Below are 18,326 nucleotides of genomic sequence, written 5' to 3' on the forward strand. Positions count from 1 at the left end.
TCTAAATTAATATTTTTCAATATTGAAAACAATGAATTTCACAAAATACAAAAAAAACTAATTTCCATTAAAAAACGTTTTAAAATTTATTTATTGTTACTTTTTTAAATTATTTTTCTGTACTTTTCAAACTTTTTAAGTAAATTTTTGTTATTGTAAATATGCGAGCGTCATCTGTTAGATGCAAAACAACACATTTGGGACAGATTAGTTCGATTTGATGCAATCAGGGAGCGCGTCAGTGTTTTCGGTAACAAAATTTATATGGGAATTCCTATAATAGACCACCGCTATGTGAATCACTTTTCTTGTTTTAATAGAAGTGATTGTTCATTGTAACAATAACTTCTATTGTTTTAGTCCATTTAGCTGGCCAACGTACTGTCAGCTCAACTGACCAGTTAGTTCAATATATTGTCTGATAAACACCAACAAACACGCGTATTCTTATCTAACCGCAGCAATAAACGGATGATAATTTAAATCATATTGTCAGTGTCGTTGAGCTTGTTGAACTTATGTTTGGATTGTATCATTGTTTATGGCAGTGAAGTGCTTTATTTGTGTTATTTGAGTTTTGAATTCGCATTCAGACAGTTCAGTTAATCGGTTCAATTTAAAGCTGACCGCGCGTATATGAATCGCATACAAAGTTTACACAGTATATAATTTAAGTGGTTACGCCGTAATTGCAAGTAATTTTCAAAATTATTTATTACTTCACTTGTGGCCTTGCCAATGATAGCAAATTAAATCAGATACAATTTAGTCTGCCAATTAGATTGAATTCATCAAGTAAATTGGATTATTTTGTAATCGGACTAGCGAAGAAATGGCACCACCAGTAACACGACATTTTTTCAAACCAATTCAATGATTTTTTGTACTTTTCATATATTTAAAATTAAATGTTTTCAGACAATGCGACCGATTGCGTTTTTGTGGATTTTAGCTATTTTCACAATAGAATCTATCGATGCCGACCAAAGTGTAAGCGATAATTTCATTGTTTGGATGGACTCATTCGAGAGATATGGCACTAAACTCTTAAATTACAAAGTATTTCATCTAACAGCAGGATAGATCGTTTCGAGTGGACTATAAGACTGACCAATTTCTCAAAGATGGTAAACCATTTCGATATGTTGCCGGTGAATTTCACTATTTTCGAGCACTTCCGCAAACTTGGAGAGAAAAGTTACGTACACTGCGAGCTGCCGGTTTAAATGCAGTTACCACTTATGTTGAATGGTCGCTACATAATCCGACTGATGGTAATTATGTGTGGGATGGAATAGCCGACGTTGAAGAGTTTATTCGATTGGCTGCTGAAGAAGATTTGTTTGTAATTTTTCGACCGGGACCATACATTTGTGCTGAACGAGATATGGTTTAAAATCTGTTCCATATTTTTTTGCTTAAAACTTATTCGCAACGCTCATGGTTTATGATTTGAAAGTAAATTATATACATTTTTTCTGTGTGTTTTTAGGGAGGATTTCCGTTTTGGCTTTTATCAAAATATCCGAATATTAAACTTCGCACCAGTGATCCAAGTATGTATGGATAATATTTTTGCACAAATCACAACAAAATAAAAATGTTTGATTATCTAACGATCTATTTTTGTAGATTACTTAAAAGAGGTTGGCATTTGGTATGAAAAACTAATGCCACGTATGCAGAAATTTTTGTATGGAAATGGTGGTCCGATTATATTGGTTCAAATTGAAAACGAATACGGTGCATTTGGATGCGACAATCCATATTCGTTGTGGTTGAGAGATGAGACGAATAAATATGTTGGCGATAAGGCTGTTCTATTCACCAATGACATTGTCCGAGAAAAAGATCTACAGTGTGGTAAAATTGAAAACGTTCTTGCTACATTGGACTTTGGAATTGGTAAGCCTATGTAAACATTTTTTTATTTATTTGTGAATGAAAAAAATGGTTAAAATCTATGGACAGGTAATAAACCGACCATTGAATCGCATTGGACACTATTGAGAAAGCACCAACCTAACGGGCCACTTGTGAACTCCGAATTTTATCCCGGTTGGTTTACACACTGGCAAGAACCGCCCGCCAAAGTTGATCCGGGACCAGTCGCTGAAAGTTTGAGATATATTTTGGAAAAGGGGGCCAGTGTTAGTTTTTACTTGTTTTTCGGTGGAACAAACTTTGGCTTTACAGCTGGTGCCAATTATGCGGGGCCGGGAAACTATAAGGCCGATATCACTAGTTATGATTATGATGCACCAATGGACGAAACTGGAGATGTGACACCGAAATATGAAATACTTCGAAATGTCATCAAAGACTTTCTACCTCTTCCAAACATTTCGATTCCGATAAAATCACCGAAAATGAAAATACCAACAATCGAAGTGCATCCAAAAACCACACTACTTTCATCGATTTCAAGGCAATTTTTGGGCCGTGCAGTGATAACATCCGAAAAACCACTTACATTCGAAGAAATCAATCAATTTTCAGGCTTTGTTCTTTACGAAACGGAATTGCCGAAGCTGAAATTGGACCCCAGCGTTTTGACTATTCCAACGTTACACGATCGTGCAATTGTTACCATAGATGGCGTAAGTCTTTATTATCCATTTGTGAGTGCTTGATACATCAGGAATACATTTTAATATGAATTAAAAATAATTTTAGAAATTCGTGGGTGTGCTTTCGCGTGAAAATTTGGCCAATTCATTGCCGATTAGTGCTGGCTTCGGCAAAGTGCTGCAAATTTTGGTTGAAAATCAGGGTCGCATTAATTTCGATATTGCGAACGACTTTAAAGGTATCATTGGTGATGTGCTATTGAATGATGTCACACTGAAAAATTGGAATATTACCGGTTTCCCCTTTGAGAATTCGACACAAATCGATGAATTAATTGCAGCCGTTGATCAAGACTCTGAAATGAATACGATCAAAGTTCGAACATGCGAGCATTTGCGATCGCTTCCAATGATTTTCCACGGCACATTCGACGTAGATGATATCGCTGACATGTTTGTTAATCCAATCAAATGGGGCAAGGTTGTATACTTTGTTGCGTTTTTAATCTTTAAACCACATTTCATTTTAGTGGAAAACTTTTAACAACTTCAAATCTTTTTCTCTCTCTATCTTTTCTCATTTCATTGTGATGCGGTTGACACGCAGGGATTTATTTTCGTGAATGGTTTCAATTTGGGACGATATTGGCCATTGGTTGGTCCGCAAATTACATTGTATTTACCAAAGGAAATTTTACGGAAGCAACAAAACACCATTGTTGTCGTTGAATTGCAACGGGCACCGAAAAATGGTCACGTTAAATTCAGCGATAAACCAATTAGCATCAAAGAAAATTAGCACTCGTTCGCATTGCGAACATCCGCAATTTAAAGTTTTCACTCGTAAAAAGTTTTTATTTGAATAAAAGTAAACAAAATGATTTTTGGCAATGAGTGTGTGTTTGTATATGTTTGCAGTTAGTTTGAAGTGAAATTGAAAAGTTTTGGACGCAAAAAGTAAACGACTGCCAAACGTACAGATTGAAAAGTAGAAAGGAGCCGTAGCATTTGTACAAAAGTTTGTTGAATAAACACGTCGTTATGCAAGAGAAAAAAAAACAAAGTTTTTAGACAAATATTTTCGCTTATTAGCCAGCCACTGATAAAGCTTGAATGCGATTTGGTGTGCGTGTTGCGGAGCAACAGCTCAGCGTATGCATTTCGAATGTTGTACATGCATGAAAGTGTTCAGATTCAAAATCCAAGCATGAATGCTACAATCCGAAAATGTAAAGTGTGACTTCTCGTCTATCGTAAACAAGCATTTGTTCCAAAAAATTTCCAACCAAGTGTCATTTACAGCAATAGAAATAGTTGAAATTGTATATTTGGGGCGATACTTTCAATTGACTGTCACCAAATAATTTTTAATCTTCAATTGTATCATTCAAATGTAAGCGTTAATGCATCTCTCGACGAAAATGAATCTATGAGCTTCGAGTCGAAAATGTCAGTGCGGTATACTATTGTGCATACAGTCAAATCGAATTGTTTTACGACCTTATGAAACTATTTATTATCTGTGATATTTATTAAATGCAAAACAGGAACAAATTTGACACCGACTTGACGGTGAACGGAAACATTGCGTGTGTCATATTTTCTCTTTGCTCTCGCTCGTCAGCGACGAAATATAGTTTTGCTTTATGTGTAATAACTTTCTCTGATGTCATAAATGGATTGCAATTCAAGTGTCGTATGCGACTTGGATTCCATTTTATTGCCACTAGACAATGACATAAAATGAATATGAACGCAATTATTGTGTCGGTCTTTTTTCGCTAGTTGATTTTTGTATGGCTAAAAATTGTTACACAAATACACACTATACGTATGAATAACTTAAATCCGTACTTCATATATATAAATGTGTGTGTGTTCGGTTTGAATGCCGTAAAAATGAAACTCATACAAAATGAAAATAGCGATAATAACATAAGCAATAACAATAATATGTCGTAAAACTGATAACAAACTTTCACTCATTCTCATTGCGCTTGACTTTTTCGCATGCATTTCGTTAGAATGTGTGTGCACTCTCAACGAAGAAAAACAACAACATCCGGAAATGAAACGAAAATCCCGGCTCAAATGTACATCCGAAGTGCATAGCATGGTATGGTGTACTTAAGTGTACGATGAATTTTGCAATTCATTGCGAATTTAAACTGATCTGTAATCACACCACAGACGCTATGAATCTCTGTTGCTCCACTTTTGTGTGCACGATGTTTCCTTTTATATTTCCTTCGGAGACAACATACAATCATACATATTTATGTGTCATGTGTATTTGTGTGATTTTCCTGTTTTGTTGGATGCCATGCGATGTGGATGTGTTATCAGTTTAGATTTTTTTTAAAGACTATGTTTAATGGAACGTAAAATGTTCGATAGCATATGGGGATGATGGTATAAAATGTTTGTGTAATGTTTGGAATTTTTTGATTTTTGCTGCACACCAAAAAAAAAATGGTAAGTACTGTATAATCTTAATGTGCTTGATGATGGAATTTTCAATGGTTTCCGATTACGTCCGGCTGAAAATCTGCGACAGCGTATTTTGTCGTATTAAATGGCATTGCAGTTATTTCACATGTTTATAGTTGAATGTCATACATGCGATAACTGTGATACATTGTAAAGCCAGCAGCAGCAGTAGCAGCATCAACGTATTCCAAATATTCAATTTGAATATGTAAGCATTCCCGTTTCCCCAGCCAATGACATTGCAAAATGATTTTCTTAAGAAACCACGCAAAACACGCATTCTATGTTATGCTAACAGAGAAAAAAAATAATCGAGATAATTTTCAGCGACCGCCACTAAAACATCCATATCACAGCATTTCAGTAGGACACTAAATAGTGTTTTGAGTGCGCGGGTAGATAGATATAACATATAGTGTAATCATTTTGGTGCACATTTTATGCGTGTTAATTTATTTTAACGTTACTATAATGCAATCATTCAGTTTGTTCCATTTACGGTTGTGCATGTGTGCTGGTACACGATGGCTGCACTAAATGATGGCATGGCGTGAGCGTTTCTTTTTTTTGCAGTTGCATGCAGCATTAGAAAATGTTGTGGCAAGTTCAAGAATTTAAATAAATCTAATAAATGAGTGTCAACACACATAAACATACAGCCAGTGGGTTGGACTCGATGGCGACACAACAAGCACACTGCATGTCTGTATGTATGAGTAATTCCATTACTCGATATTCTCGGGTAGAACAACGAATCTATAGGAAAAACATGTTAAGAGCTTTTGTAAACATCTTCCTGACTGTGTGCCTGGGTGGGTGTTTGGGTGTGCGTTCAGATCGAGTCAGTTGTTTGAGCATATGGTGTGCTTATGTGTGGCGTTCATGCATGTTTTGTTTAATTGCAATTATATAATCACATAAGCAGAGCGAAACTAATTTACTCGAAAATACAATAAATGTTCTGACACACACTCACATGCACTGATAAAATAAACTTATTTTAAATTATTACTGTTTCTCCGGAGCTTTTTCCTGATGCATTTCAACATCTGACGCTAATAATTAACGACACAATTCTCCGGGATTCTTTTTACGCTAGATTAGCGAAACAATGACTTCAAACTTTATGCACGAATGTTGTTCCGAAACGACAATAACATTCATTTTAAAATGGAGACAACGACATGCTCTTGTGAAAATTTATGACACAATCTTTCGACATTCGAAAAATCTTCGTTGCATATTCAACCGTAATTACCAGTACAACATAAAACTACATCAAAATACGCATTCATCAAATGTTAAGATTTAGAATGTTATTATCAACAACAACAACAACGAAATTAAACGTTTTTCATTAAACTTTTTACTCTGAAATTGGATTATGTGTTTGTCAGTGTTTTTTGTTTCTTTCAACATGAATTCATCCTATAAGGGGGTTTTCGTCATGAAAATTAAACGCAAAAAATATGTACACAGACGAACAGACACACAAAAAGAATAATTGCATTCAGTTAAATCTAGCACGAACAATTTACGCACAAACACATTTTCAATTAAATTGCTTGCGAAATGGATTTTATTTCAATGCAATTGAAAATTTTAATAGATCAAAGAAGTGTCCGTCTTTTGATGTTGTTGCGCCGCAGACAGACTATGTTCACCTGTATACTATAGATATATTCAATGTGCGCAGTGCAAAGAAAGAACGAAAGAAAGTGACAGACACTCGAAAAACATGTTTCTGTTGAAAACATCTTGTAGCTCGAGGGTGAAAATGTGTTTCACAAGAAACAAGCATACTTGGGTACATGAATGAATCAACTTTGGATGAAATAAAGAAAAGAATGCTTAAAATACTATGAACTATGTTCACTATGTACGTTGTACGCATCGCGAATAGACAAAATTTAAATGGAAATGGCCAACCAAATGAATAGAAATGCTCATTTAGTTAACGCAAAACGTATGTTTTGCAAGCACATAACCTTAACCAAAACCCAATTCTTCGTACCACTTGAGGCAATTGCTCGTCGATAGACTGGCTGAAGTTCTTTTTCATGTTTATATTTTGGCATTATTATTTGCCATTATATGTTTGTTTGTCATTTTAGTTTTCCCTTTGTGCACACAAAGCGCAACATTTTTTTCGCTCTTATTCTATCTTAATTGGCTCTTTTCCACGAAATGTTTGCTCTACGAAACATTCACATTGAGTTCGACTGAGATAAATATGTTATTGATGGGTACGACGACTTTTGAAATGTTGATGAACCGAACAATTTTGGTGTTTTTGACACACGCTTCAGCTTTTAGGAGGCTTTGGCATTGCAATTCAAACAATATAGACGCAAATATACAAACAATGCGTGTAATAATATAATTTTGTTCATCAAACGCCCACGGAATCATGTTGATTTGATACTATCCAATGGATAGAGAGGAACATATATGCGACATATTTCAACGACTTCAAAAAATAGGCGCAAAAAATGATGTTAAAAGTATCGATTGCATGTTTACGTAAACATCAGATACAATTTTTAAAAAAATACTTGTATTTTCTTGCGTTCGAAAGCATTTAAAGTCGGTCTAGAAGTCGCTGAAAATAAACGAAGAGAATAATTTACTCAAATGACTTTGTTTTTTACCTTTGGCACTTCCGTTTCGATTTGATATCAGCATAAAAAAAATCAATGAGCTCATGGAAACGAGAGCACTTTAACGGTAATGGTCGCTTTAAGCAAATTCCACTACTACTGCCTAATGTTGAAAGTTTTACATAAAATATATTTGGCGTGAGTGAAGATCGGTCTGCTCTTTTCTCAAATGAAAGCGTAAAGGCGGCGTTCTCTTTGCGAACGTCGCAAACCAAAATTTTCGATTCACTGCAGCAACCAACTTTCTCAATATCTTCAGGACAATGAATGAAAGGAAAAAACAAACTAAAGTGATCACTTTAAAGAATCACGAAGAAGAGAGGGAAAGAGAGAAAGTTTTTTTTGAATAATGAAACTTTTATCGAACGAAAAATGATAATTAAATAAAATGCACGCGTCGCTTCTAATTCTTTTCAGTTTGCACTAATGAATTTTTTAAAAGAAAGAGCGAACTTTGTTGTTTATTTATACTGAGCGAAAAAAGTTGGCAAAATCACAAATGGATACACCATCGAATGCATTATGGAATATTTCGAACACAAATAAAAAGCATAAAATTGAAGCTTAAGCTTTCTTTGTACTTTTCCGGCGATAAAAATAAGTCGTTGTTCTTTCATTTTCATTCTTGTTTTTTTTTTTTGCCAAAGCTAGAGTGGAATATCGAGCGTCGCAATAAAAATAAATGAAAATCGAAATTCATTTTCCGTTCAATCAATAGAGTGTCGCATCATCATTGACCAATATTGCACATGCCAAACCAATGAAATCTTTCTGTGGTTGGTGAATTATACACACGTTCAACACGAAATATAAACACAAATCAAATAACAAAATTATAACAAACCAACAAACAACGAAGCGATTTATTATTAGATTCATACCATCAATGCATGTATGCTGTTCGTTTCTATGTGTGCTAGGAAGATCTTGGCATAAGTTGTTGTGTGCGCTTATGTGCACATCTGTTTGTATTTCCGATGATAATTTGAAATTGGGCTCACATTATTGCGAACACATTTCTGGTTCCAAGTTCGAAGTCATCGAGAACAACAGCAAGGCAAAGCAAAGCTCAAATATCCATTTCGTTAGACAATTCAAGCTGACCCCGGCCATTTTGCGATGAACATCTTTTTCTTCTGTTCTCGGAACAATACCATTTCACCGTTTCTCCCATTTATTTAAGGAAAAAACCCATAAAATCGGTCATATTTTTCTGTTTCTCTTTTTGTATATGTATTTCATAGTGATTGTGTCGATGATGATGCTATAATTTCGCTTTCATCACTTTTTATTGCTTTTGTTTTTTCGAATAAATTCTTTTCCATTGAAATTGGTTTATTTCTCAAAAAACAACATCGTAAAATTAATTTAACTGTGTAACGAGAAAAAATGAGAACACTCATGACTATAAAACCAAGTTGGTCATGGTTTTGTAATAATGTTATCGAATTTCACATCACACTATTGTCCCGATTGACTCATAGATCAGATAAAAAATGTTCCTCGAGTGAGTGTATGCTGTATGACGACTATTTCTTTTCTCTTTTATTCAAGGAGAAAAAGGTGAAATACTTGAAAAAAATTAATGCGTGGGAATTTCAAATTTATTGTAAAATCCAATTTTTATTTTAATCTAATAAAACTGGCGATTTTGATTTGTTTTTTTTTTTTTTTTTTTTTTTTTTTTAATTTAATTAAAGGAAATAAACATGTGTTCTCCACTCAAAGTCAAATTAACGTTCAAATACCGTTTCAACGTCTTGTTACAATAGAAGAAAATAATAAAAAATAATCGAGAAAGAACTTAAACTGCTAGCATTATAATGGTAACTACGTACGATGGCTGCTCCATATATTTCTAGAATTGGCAATATTTAGTGTTGTCCGATACAAACCATTGTCATATTCGTTAAATTTAACATTTGGTAGCATAAACGATCTCAGAACGTTCTGTCATAAGCGCGCTATTTGTATTGTTTACAGTGACATCTAAATTGCGTCTCAACAAAAAAAAAATGAATTTTACTCGTGAAAATTTTCGTGCGATAATTTACTACGACTTTGGATTGGGTGTATCTCAACAACAGTGTTTTGATCAACTTCATTTGGTCTTTGGCGATGAAGCTCCATGCAAGGCCACTGTATATCACTGTTTTACTGAATTCAATCGTGGTCGTCATTCGCTCATCGACGAATTCCGTGAAGGTCGTCCAAAATCGGTTGTTGTTCCAGAAACTATCGATGCTGTCAGAAACATGATAAAGCAAGATCGTCATGTCACATACCGTGAGATTGAGGCATCCTTGGGCATTAGTATGAGAAGCATACACACGATTTTGCATGAAAATTTGGCCGTAAAAAAGATTTGCTCTCGTTGGATTCCACATAAATTGACCGATGACCAAAAATTAGCTCGTGTGAATTGGTTCAAAGAAATGCTCAACAAATATATCCGCGGTGCATCATATTCCGTCTATAACATCGTCACAGGCGACGAATCGTGGATATATGCGTATGAGCCCGAAACTAAACAGCAGTCGACAGTATGGGTCTTCTTCCAAAGTGAAGATAATCCAACGAAAGTTGTTCGCGCTCGAAGTGTTGCGAAGCAAATGGTCGCCTTTTTTTTCGCAATTAGTGGACATGTGGCAACAGTTCCACTAGAGGATCGTTGAACAGTCAATTCTGACTGGTACACCACCATTTGTTTGCCAGAAGTGTTTGGTGAATTAAGAAAAAATAACCACCGTCGCAGAATAATTCTTCATCATGATAATGCGAGCTCTCGAGTAGAGTTTAAATACAAAGAGTCACGTTGTTCACATTGTTGTAGTCAAATAGTAACTATTGTTAGGCACTGTTAAATGTAGTAGTTATTACTACAGCGGTAGGGTTTTCTACTCTCTCATAAATTCCATTGATTTACTTCGGGAACATTTTACTAAAATTATATAATATTAGGAATCTTTATAACTTACCCTGTTAAAAATGCATGTGAATGAGAGCTGTGAAAATAGCTTCGTTATATAGGGTAGTCTATTCACTGCTTTTTCCGACACTCCGCTTTGAATGCTAGATTTTCTACGCAACAAAAAATAAGAAGAAAGGTGTATCTCACCATCACATTATTTTTTTTTGTAAACCACGCTTTCCGTGAAACTAATTTTGAATATTTCTTAAGTAAATGCTTTACTGCTAAACACCGGACTTAAATAGAGCTGAAATAAATGTTTATTACTGGTTCAAGGTAGAACTGAAAACAAACCAAACATGTATATTACAAATCAACAGATTTTTTTATTAAATGTTATCATAAAATGCGCGATAAAAATATTGTTTTTATGAGCAAATATCGAAATTTTCAGAAAAAAACAGTCGTTTATAAACGGATTCATTATATTCAATTCAAGTGTTCAATATCAAAATGCAAATATTCAGTGTTTTTCATAACATTTTTTTTAAATATCACAACTATTGAAAATTCACTCGTTTTCGTGCTTTTATTATGGCATTAACCATGATTCGATTCTTTTCAACACAAATCCTATCGCCTACATAGAAATCTAGTGGATTTGAGAGGTGTTTGTACTGTTGATTGATTTAATATCAAATATACATTAATTAATTACAATAAAGATTATTAAGAAATGCGAGATTTCACAATTTATAAGATGACACTCAATATCTCTGATTCAATTAGTCTCTCCATCAATATTATAACAATTTCACATAAAATATTATACCGATTCTATGAATAATTTCAAAACTAAATTCGATAGCTCGATGGCGTATAGAATATGTCATAGACTTGCATGCATTATTTTAAGTTAATGGCAAAAAAGAAACAGTTGGTGGTTGGTGATAATTTTAATATTTTTCAAAACAAAATATCTTTAGTTTGAAATCTTAGGTTTTCGATGAATTACTAAAAGAACGATTGAACTGATTTAACTTTCATTAAATAACCTCTGCTCGCACCAATAATGACATTTACTAAACGAACAGAACTGTACAATCGAAATATCAATCCGATCGTTCTTTGGTAAAATATGTCAGGGACCGGGTCGCTCATAATTTTATACTAGCATAAAAAACGAAGGCAGTATAATTATACAAAGTATAAACGCAGACGCAACATATTCATCGCTGTTCGCTATGTATGAAGCATGCGAATACATGTTCGTATGTGCATGTGACCATTGAAAGACGCACGCACATACATTGTATTTATTGAGCGCAGCACAAAGCGAACAGCGACGGATATGTTGCATCTGCGTTTATACAAAGTAGAAATATCTTGTATAATTCTATATGCGACCCGGTCCCTGAAAATAAAAATATATATAATCTTTGTGGGATAATACAACTATACAACTAAGAGATACTAAAGTAATAAAAAAATGTTCAATTGAAACTAGCAGTCCATTACGGTTTTCCAAAGGACTAAATTCAACTCTCATCTCATCCATCAAACTATTTTTCGTTGTAAGAATTGCCTAACAATTTCTCATACGTTTGACAGCCAAATAAACACCACCAATGATCAATAGCAGCAATGGAATGCCCAATCCAATGCAAGCAAGAATGGCAATGAACATCGAAACATGTTCCGGTGGTGATGTTCCATATCCCAAAATGAATGTCCTATTAATGGAAATCAGCATTATAATCTGTGTTCGGCTTTAATTTAAGACAATCGATCCACTGTGCTTACCATGTCGTATAATTCGAATAGAACTTATCTTCTCGTTGTCCAAATGACACATTAAATGATTGCACCAAGTACTGATCCAATGTATTTCCATAGTATGAATAGGCAATTGACAAGTTTAAGTAAGTTTCTGCATCATCCAAGAAATCTGGTTGGTTTAAATGAACATCTGTCCTCTTAGTAATGTCACGACTTTGTTCTGTGTAGCTTATTGGACGGTATTGTAAGTAACTCGCTAATGTAGTGACGAAAATTAAAAAAAAAAAATATAACAAACATTTTTGTTAAAAATCAAATATGACATAAAAAATTGTGTGTGAGAAAAAAAATGTACCGTGTGTGTTATTTTTCACTTGTGGTGTATTAATATCGATGAGTGTAAAAACGCCCGGGGTGTTTTCATCGTCAACGGTTTTACGTTTGTTTATGGTGAATGGAGTTTTTGTCGTTTCGCTGTCGGCAACGAGTACAAATTCGGCTGCAATGCGTATTGATTCAAATTTGGTATCACTTGGTATCAAATCAATGAATTCCATATCGACCTGCGTTACATTCGCTGAGTGTAGCAAATGTGGCGTTTCTTTGTCATGATCTTCTTCATTGTAGCACTTCAACTGTGCGCAAAAATGTAAAATCGTTACTCAGTTATGCATGACAATTGTCATTTAAAATTGGTAATTTTAACACTTTCAAAGTTCGCATCTTACCTTCAAATTAATAACGCCATTGCAACCAATAGAAGCGTCATCTTTACCACTAACAGCCACTTTCACTTCGTTTGTCGATTTATTGAATTCTTCTCGGGTCCATGTGAGTTCTCTTGCATCAATTGTCTCAATGTTTGATTTGTTTACGCCAATTATTGATGCTTGATCTGTGACATCATTGAAAATGAAAACCTTTTAACGAAATAACAATTGATTAAAGTTCAACCACAAGTTCGATTGCATTGTATGTCAGTGAGACTGATAATGGAAGACATACGTGCTGCGCGATCACGCATCACAAAGCAAAATAAAAAAAGAATAAAGAAGAGAGAATCGTTACTAACCTTTGTCAATACAAATGACATTGTGTACTTTGGTTTGATTGTGAATTGAACTGTTTTGACATCCATGAATGTTTCGTTCCAATTTATGGTTACATTTGTATCACGTTCACATAATGCCACCAACACGCTCGGCTGTCGACTTAAATCCCAAATATAATGTAATGTGTCATTTTCACCATCGGCTCTTACATGAATTAACGTTGTTGCGTTGTTTTCATTCTTTGTCTCACAAATACTTTCCGGACAATTTGGATTCAATTCGGCACTTAGCTGGTGGATACATAGTGAAAACATTTTATTAAATCAACATGACATTTATGGCGGCGAAAACAATGACAGCGAAAATGAATATGTCAACAAAATTTGTGTTATTTATATGAAAAGAAAATATTATTTTGACTCAATCAAGAACATGATTTTATCGATCCGATGAAAAATGGATTAAATAAATACACGGGAGAAACCGATTGACCGTATACATCATCAGACATGGTGAAAAACGAACACGCAATACAGCTGCTTCGGTTTCAATAAATTATTTGTTGCTACTAAGCGGTAGAAGCGGTAGGTTGATTGCAGTAATTTGGTGAAATGTTTGGATTTTCAAAATCGGATGATTTAATATCAGTCAAATGCTGGCGTACAAACTAAACAACAACTAACCGACCGAATGGATATGGCTTGGATATGGTTTTTATCGTACTTCAAATAGAATATTCATTGGAAAAAAAAGGAAAATCAATAGCATTTTCTAGAAATCCATTAATCATACCATGAATTTCTATTGAATCTCAGAAATAGCACCATTAACTATCAATCAATAACATTTATTATATTTATATCGGCGCGCCAGCATATTTCCACTCAGACTTATTTGCATTTCGTATATTTTTTCACCATTCATGAAGTGGATCCTTCGTTAAAGATAAAATTAGTTAGCAATTAATCGATCAATATCCATATTGGTATTTATTCTGAATCGATTGTGCGGGGTTAGGTTAGTAATAGCATAAAAAAGGTGATGTGTTATTCTCGTACCGAAAATTGTGTGAATTTTGAAATGTGTTTTGGAATTTTTCATTTTCAATTCGCATGAAATGAGAAAAATATGCTCAATCCTTGAACATGAACTCGTTGTTCATAAGGTTGTAATGAGTGGTCCTTAATTACGAGTTTCAAAACGTATATATGTAATCGTTGTGCTTATGCTTTGGAAGAAATTCCTTTGATGGATGAAATCGTGCTGTGTCGATTAACAAGGTTTCATGCCATGCCAGCGACTACAAATTCTCTTATAAATAATTAATGAGCCACTTTTCCAAAGCAATGGAATTCATGTGAAAAATCGGTTACTCTGGTTACATGATGACGATAAACAAAGCACCAAACTATAAGTTAAATTGTTGAAATTTTCAATTACGAATAAATATATTGGAAAATTCGTCGTTTTTACCATCAAAATATGTCAGGTATTCGAAATTACGATGATTTAATTATAGTTTTCGTGTGGCCAATTTGACAAGATAGCACAAATAACAGAGTTTACAATTCAAATTAAATTAAGTAACAAACTCATTAAAATTTCAAACGTTTGATGTTTGCAAATTACTTCATGGGCGGATGCACAATCTCAATCAATTTTTTTTGTATACAACAACAACAATCAAACAAACATGAATGAAATTCACTTTTAAATTTTACTTACTGTTCTTTTAGCACCGTCAGCATGCACACAGCCAAACACCAAGAAACTCATAAAAAATCCAATCAATTTATAATTTATAAAAAATTTCATTTTTTTTTATTATCTTTTTTCGCCTGCAAAACGAGTTTAGTTTTATGTTTGTTTAGATTTCACAAGAAGTGATTAACATATAGAAAATAATTTATAATTCAAAGAAAATGTATGTAAAAAAGGCACAGTAGGTTATTCCGATTAAAGGATGACTAAGGGTCAAGACACAATATCGAATGTGCAATCGGAATGTTGTTTATGGGACGGCGATTAGTTTGTGAACTATTGAAACAACAGTTTTCTACTCATTCCATGAATTTGACTACTGACTACTATTTCACACAGACCGATAGCACGCTATATACAAACAAGCCATTTGTTTGTGTGTTCAATTTGACATTTTCGAAATGTCATCGCAAATGAAGCGTCATCGGCTTCGGCTCCAGCCGGTTTAATGAGAAAATAAAACAACAGTTGTAGGGTTTATGTAGAAAAACACTCGTCACAATTTATTTGACATATGATTTTGATCGTCTTTTTCTTATCTCGTCGTTGTTTCATCTTTTTTTTATTTTTAGTTAAGTTATCTCAGAAAATACTGGGATAAATTTTATTTTATATTTCGATTGTGCATTATTTTCCAGTTTGAAGGAATTCGCTGACTTTTTCCCGCATTTCATCTGGTTTGAAAACCCCCTTTTCCGTTATAATTCCTGTCAACAAAATAACAATAATCTGTGAAATAATCTCATTACAGATAAGAATAATTACGAGATTTGAATACCTGTAATTAGATGTGCGGGTGTGACATCAAATGCTGGATTCCAGCACTTAATGCCTTGAGCAGCGATTCTATGATCGCCGACGTGGGTCATCTCACGTTGGGGACGTTCTTCAATTTGTATTTGTTCACCGCTTGATATTTTCAAATCGATTGAAGTCAACGGTGCGGCTATATAAAATGGAACATTGTGATATTTGGCGACGACGGCAATTTGATATGTTCCAATTTTATTGGCTGTATCACCATTGGCCACAACACGGTCTGCACCGACAACCACAGCAGCGATATTCTATCAATGTATTTGAGGAGGAATGTTAACATTTAATTCTTTTCCATTCGAAAATGATCTTTTTCAAATAACCTTTTTTTGCATTAAAGCAGAAACCATGCTATCAATGATCAGTGTGGCCGGCAGTTTGTCGTGTACCAATTCAAATGCAGTTAATCGTGCACCTTGATTATATGGTCGCGTTTCGGTACAATAGATATGCTCCAAACGATTCATCTCGAATAATTTTCGAACAACTCCCAAAGCCGTTCCATAGCCAGCCGTCGCCAATGAACCAGTGTTACCTATCAGAACGGCAATCAGAAACGAAGCGATAAACGCGTGTAGCAAAAGATACAAAAAAAGAGAATATATTGCACATTGCAGTTGATATAAAAGATTTTTAAAAAAATTGTCGAATGAATTTACAATGTGTTAACACCCGAACCGATGAACCGTCTGTTTTATTTTGTAAAATTGCATTGGCTCCATTTGTGCCGATCGCTTTATTATCTTCGATATCTTTTCGTAGCATTGCTTCGGTGGTATCAAGGAATTTTTGTTTCATTTCGTTCACACTTATGTCGTCATTAATTGCCAACTCATTAGATAATTTTATGAGCTCATCAGCGGCAATTTTCATCTGCGATGATTATTTGAATAGAAAAAATGCCGAAATCATTAGTAAAAAAATAAAATGCAATAATTGAGAAAAGAAAAAGCTTTCAAAAAAACACATTTATAAAATGATATATTTTACGTACATTGACAGCCGTTGGTCGTGCTGACACCAAATAATTGAGTTTTCCTTCGATTTCTTGTCGCAATGATTTCTTATCATTAAATTGTTCGTTGTAAATTTCAACGGCCAATGATAAGCATCCAACAATGGCGATGGCCGGTGCGCCTCGCACTTGCATGCGATTGATCACTTTCCATCCATCTTCGACACCTTTCACCGATACGTATTTATTTTGTGCGGGCAATAATAATTGATCGAGAATTTCCAATTTTCCATCGCTATAACGTATCGATTCGAGAGCCATGGTTCTCTCTCTGTTTTACTATGCAAAGACGAAGACGAAGACGATGATGATATGTGCTGTGCGTTCAACTGTGTGGCAACTAATTAAGTAAATGATGTAGCTGCTCAACGATGCATTTAAAATCGATTCAACGGCGATAACGAAAATCACACAAAAGCAACTAAACGAAAACACAAAAAATTACGAGAATTAATTTGTAATAAAATATATAGTTGACACTGAGAGATTTTTTTCTCACTTCGCCACAGACAAAGTGAAATGTGATCATTGCTTATTTACGATGCGAGCACATAAATTTAAATGCAAGTGCGATTTCACATATAAACCGATTCAATATAAATAACTGAGATAGAGAGAATGAAAACAAAAAACGAAAGAAAAAAAAATTAAAACGTTTTTTGCTATTTACATTTGAAAATTGTACACGAGATCGAATTAAGATCGTAGTCTAATGCCAACACCAAACGACCGAAACGGAGAGTGTATTATAACGTTGTATCGAAAAGAGCGCACACAAAAATGCCGTCACACAAATTTTGCTGGCCACCAAAACTGTTTCCAATTTAATTAATTCTTTTGCACATATTGACAAATGAACACTTTTGATATGCTTGTTTCTATCTCGCTTCCACATGCGCACAATCGTCCGTTTGTATTTCGCGCATCTCAAGTCGACCAAGGAGTTTATGGCCCAAATATCGAGCATCGACAATTATTACACATTATGTTCGTACATAAGAGAAGCTACAATGTAATTAAATAACAAATTCAATACATTGTATGGACTATCTGCATTTAAACCATACTCTCGTATACATTGTGTAAACTTTTTTCAATCGCTCATTTTTCTTTCCTTTTCGTTCTCTCTTGATATCGTTCCAATGAAAAGAAACGATAAGAAATCTAAAAATGTAAGTGGGCTCTTCAAATTCTTTACTTTGCTAACCAGTGACTATACTTCATCATATATATATATATATATATATATATATATATATATATATATATATA

At 34.2% G+C, this 18,326-nt stretch overlaps 3 protein-coding genes across 6 annotated transcripts in view; 1 reads left to right on the forward strand and 2 right to left on the reverse strand.

The window, feature by feature from the left end:
* Positions 1-562: 562 nt before the first annotated feature.
* LOC116349096 (beta-galactosidase-like) lies at positions 563-3,461 on the forward strand. Of its 4 annotated transcripts, none has more exons than XM_031780365.1 (9): positions 573-695; positions 770-844; positions 919-990; positions 1,076-1,390; positions 1,493-1,556; positions 1,633-1,905; positions 1,972-2,600; positions 2,677-3,051; positions 3,178-3,461. In XM_031780365.1, exons 2-9 carry the CDS (start codon positions 833-835, stop codon positions 3,367-3,369), a joined length of 1,932 nt encoding a protein of 643 aa, XP_031636225.1. In that variant the 5' UTR covers positions 573-695; positions 770-832; the 3' UTR covers positions 3,370-3,461. The 4 variants fall into 4 exon arrangements, with proteins under 4 accessions (XP_031636227.1, XP_031636228.1, XP_031636225.1 ...); XM_031780366.1 differs by having other exon boundaries at positions 1,079-1,390; XM_031780367.1 differs by lacking the exon at positions 770-844 and having other exon boundaries at positions 563-695.
* An 8,107-nt stretch (positions 3,462-11,568) lies between these two features.
* On the reverse strand, positions 11,569-15,678 carry LOC116349101 (glycosylated lysosomal membrane protein B-like). Its single transcript, XM_031780372.1, has 6 exons — positions 15,188-15,678; positions 13,483-13,752; positions 13,139-13,330; positions 12,766-13,045; positions 12,435-12,666; positions 11,569-12,364 (listed from the first exon to the last, which is right to left on the reverse strand). The coding sequence occupies exons 1-6, from the start codon at positions 15,275-15,277 to the stop codon at positions 12,217-12,219; spliced, it is 1,212 nt and encodes a 403-aa protein (XP_031636232.1). The 5' UTR covers positions 15,278-15,678; the 3' UTR covers positions 11,569-12,216.
* Positions 15,679-15,752: 74 nt separating this feature from the next.
* LOC116349102 (methylthioribose-1-phosphate isomerase) overlaps positions 15,753-18,326 on the reverse strand; it is a 3,169-nt gene continuing 595 nt past the window's right edge. Inside the window, exons 2-6 of the mRNA XM_031780373.1 lie at positions 17,034-17,475; positions 16,699-16,912; positions 16,363-16,574; positions 16,002-16,290; positions 15,753-15,930 (exon numbers count right to left, since the gene is read on the reverse strand). Of these exons, the coding sequence (XP_031636233.1) occupies positions 15,851-15,930; positions 16,002-16,290; positions 16,363-16,574; positions 16,699-16,912; positions 17,034-17,315 (1,077 nt within the window). The 5' untranslated portion in view covers positions 17,316-17,475 and the 3' untranslated portion in view covers positions 15,753-15,850. The remainder of the gene's footprint in view (positions 15,931-16,001; positions 16,291-16,362; positions 16,575-16,698; positions 16,913-17,033; positions 17,476-18,326) is intronic.

This window comes from Contarinia nasturtii, unplaced genomic scaffold (assembly GCF_009176525.2).
Source record: "Contarinia nasturtii isolate CC-2019 unplaced genomic scaffold, AAFC_CNas_1.1 Cnas_scaffold_2806, whole genome shotgun sequence".
Classification (NCBI taxonomy): Eukaryota; Metazoa; Arthropoda; class Insecta; order Diptera; family Cecidomyiidae; genus Contarinia; species Contarinia nasturtii.

Coding starts and splice junctions, on each gene's coding strand:
- LOC116349101 (XM_031780372.1), bottom strand. CDS start 15,277: ATGAAATTTTTTATAAATTATAAATTGATTGGATTTTTTATGAGTTTC. Junction 13,046..13,138: donor ATGGCGTTATTAATTTGAAG/GTAAGATGCGAA, acceptor TTTTGCGCACAG/TTGAAGTGCTACAATGAAGA. Junction 12,365..12,434: donor TATTCGAATTATACGACATG/GTAAGCACAGTG, acceptor TTCCATTAATAG/GACATTCATTTTGGGATATG.
- LOC116349096 (XM_031780365.1), top strand. Junction 1,906..1,971: donor TACATTGGACTTTGGAATTG/GTAAGCCTATGT, acceptor ATCTATGGACAG/GTAATAAACCGACCATTGAA. Junction 3,052..3,177: donor ATCCAATCAAATGGGGCAAG/GTTGTATACTTT, acceptor GTTGACACGCAG/GGATTTATTTTCGTGAATGG.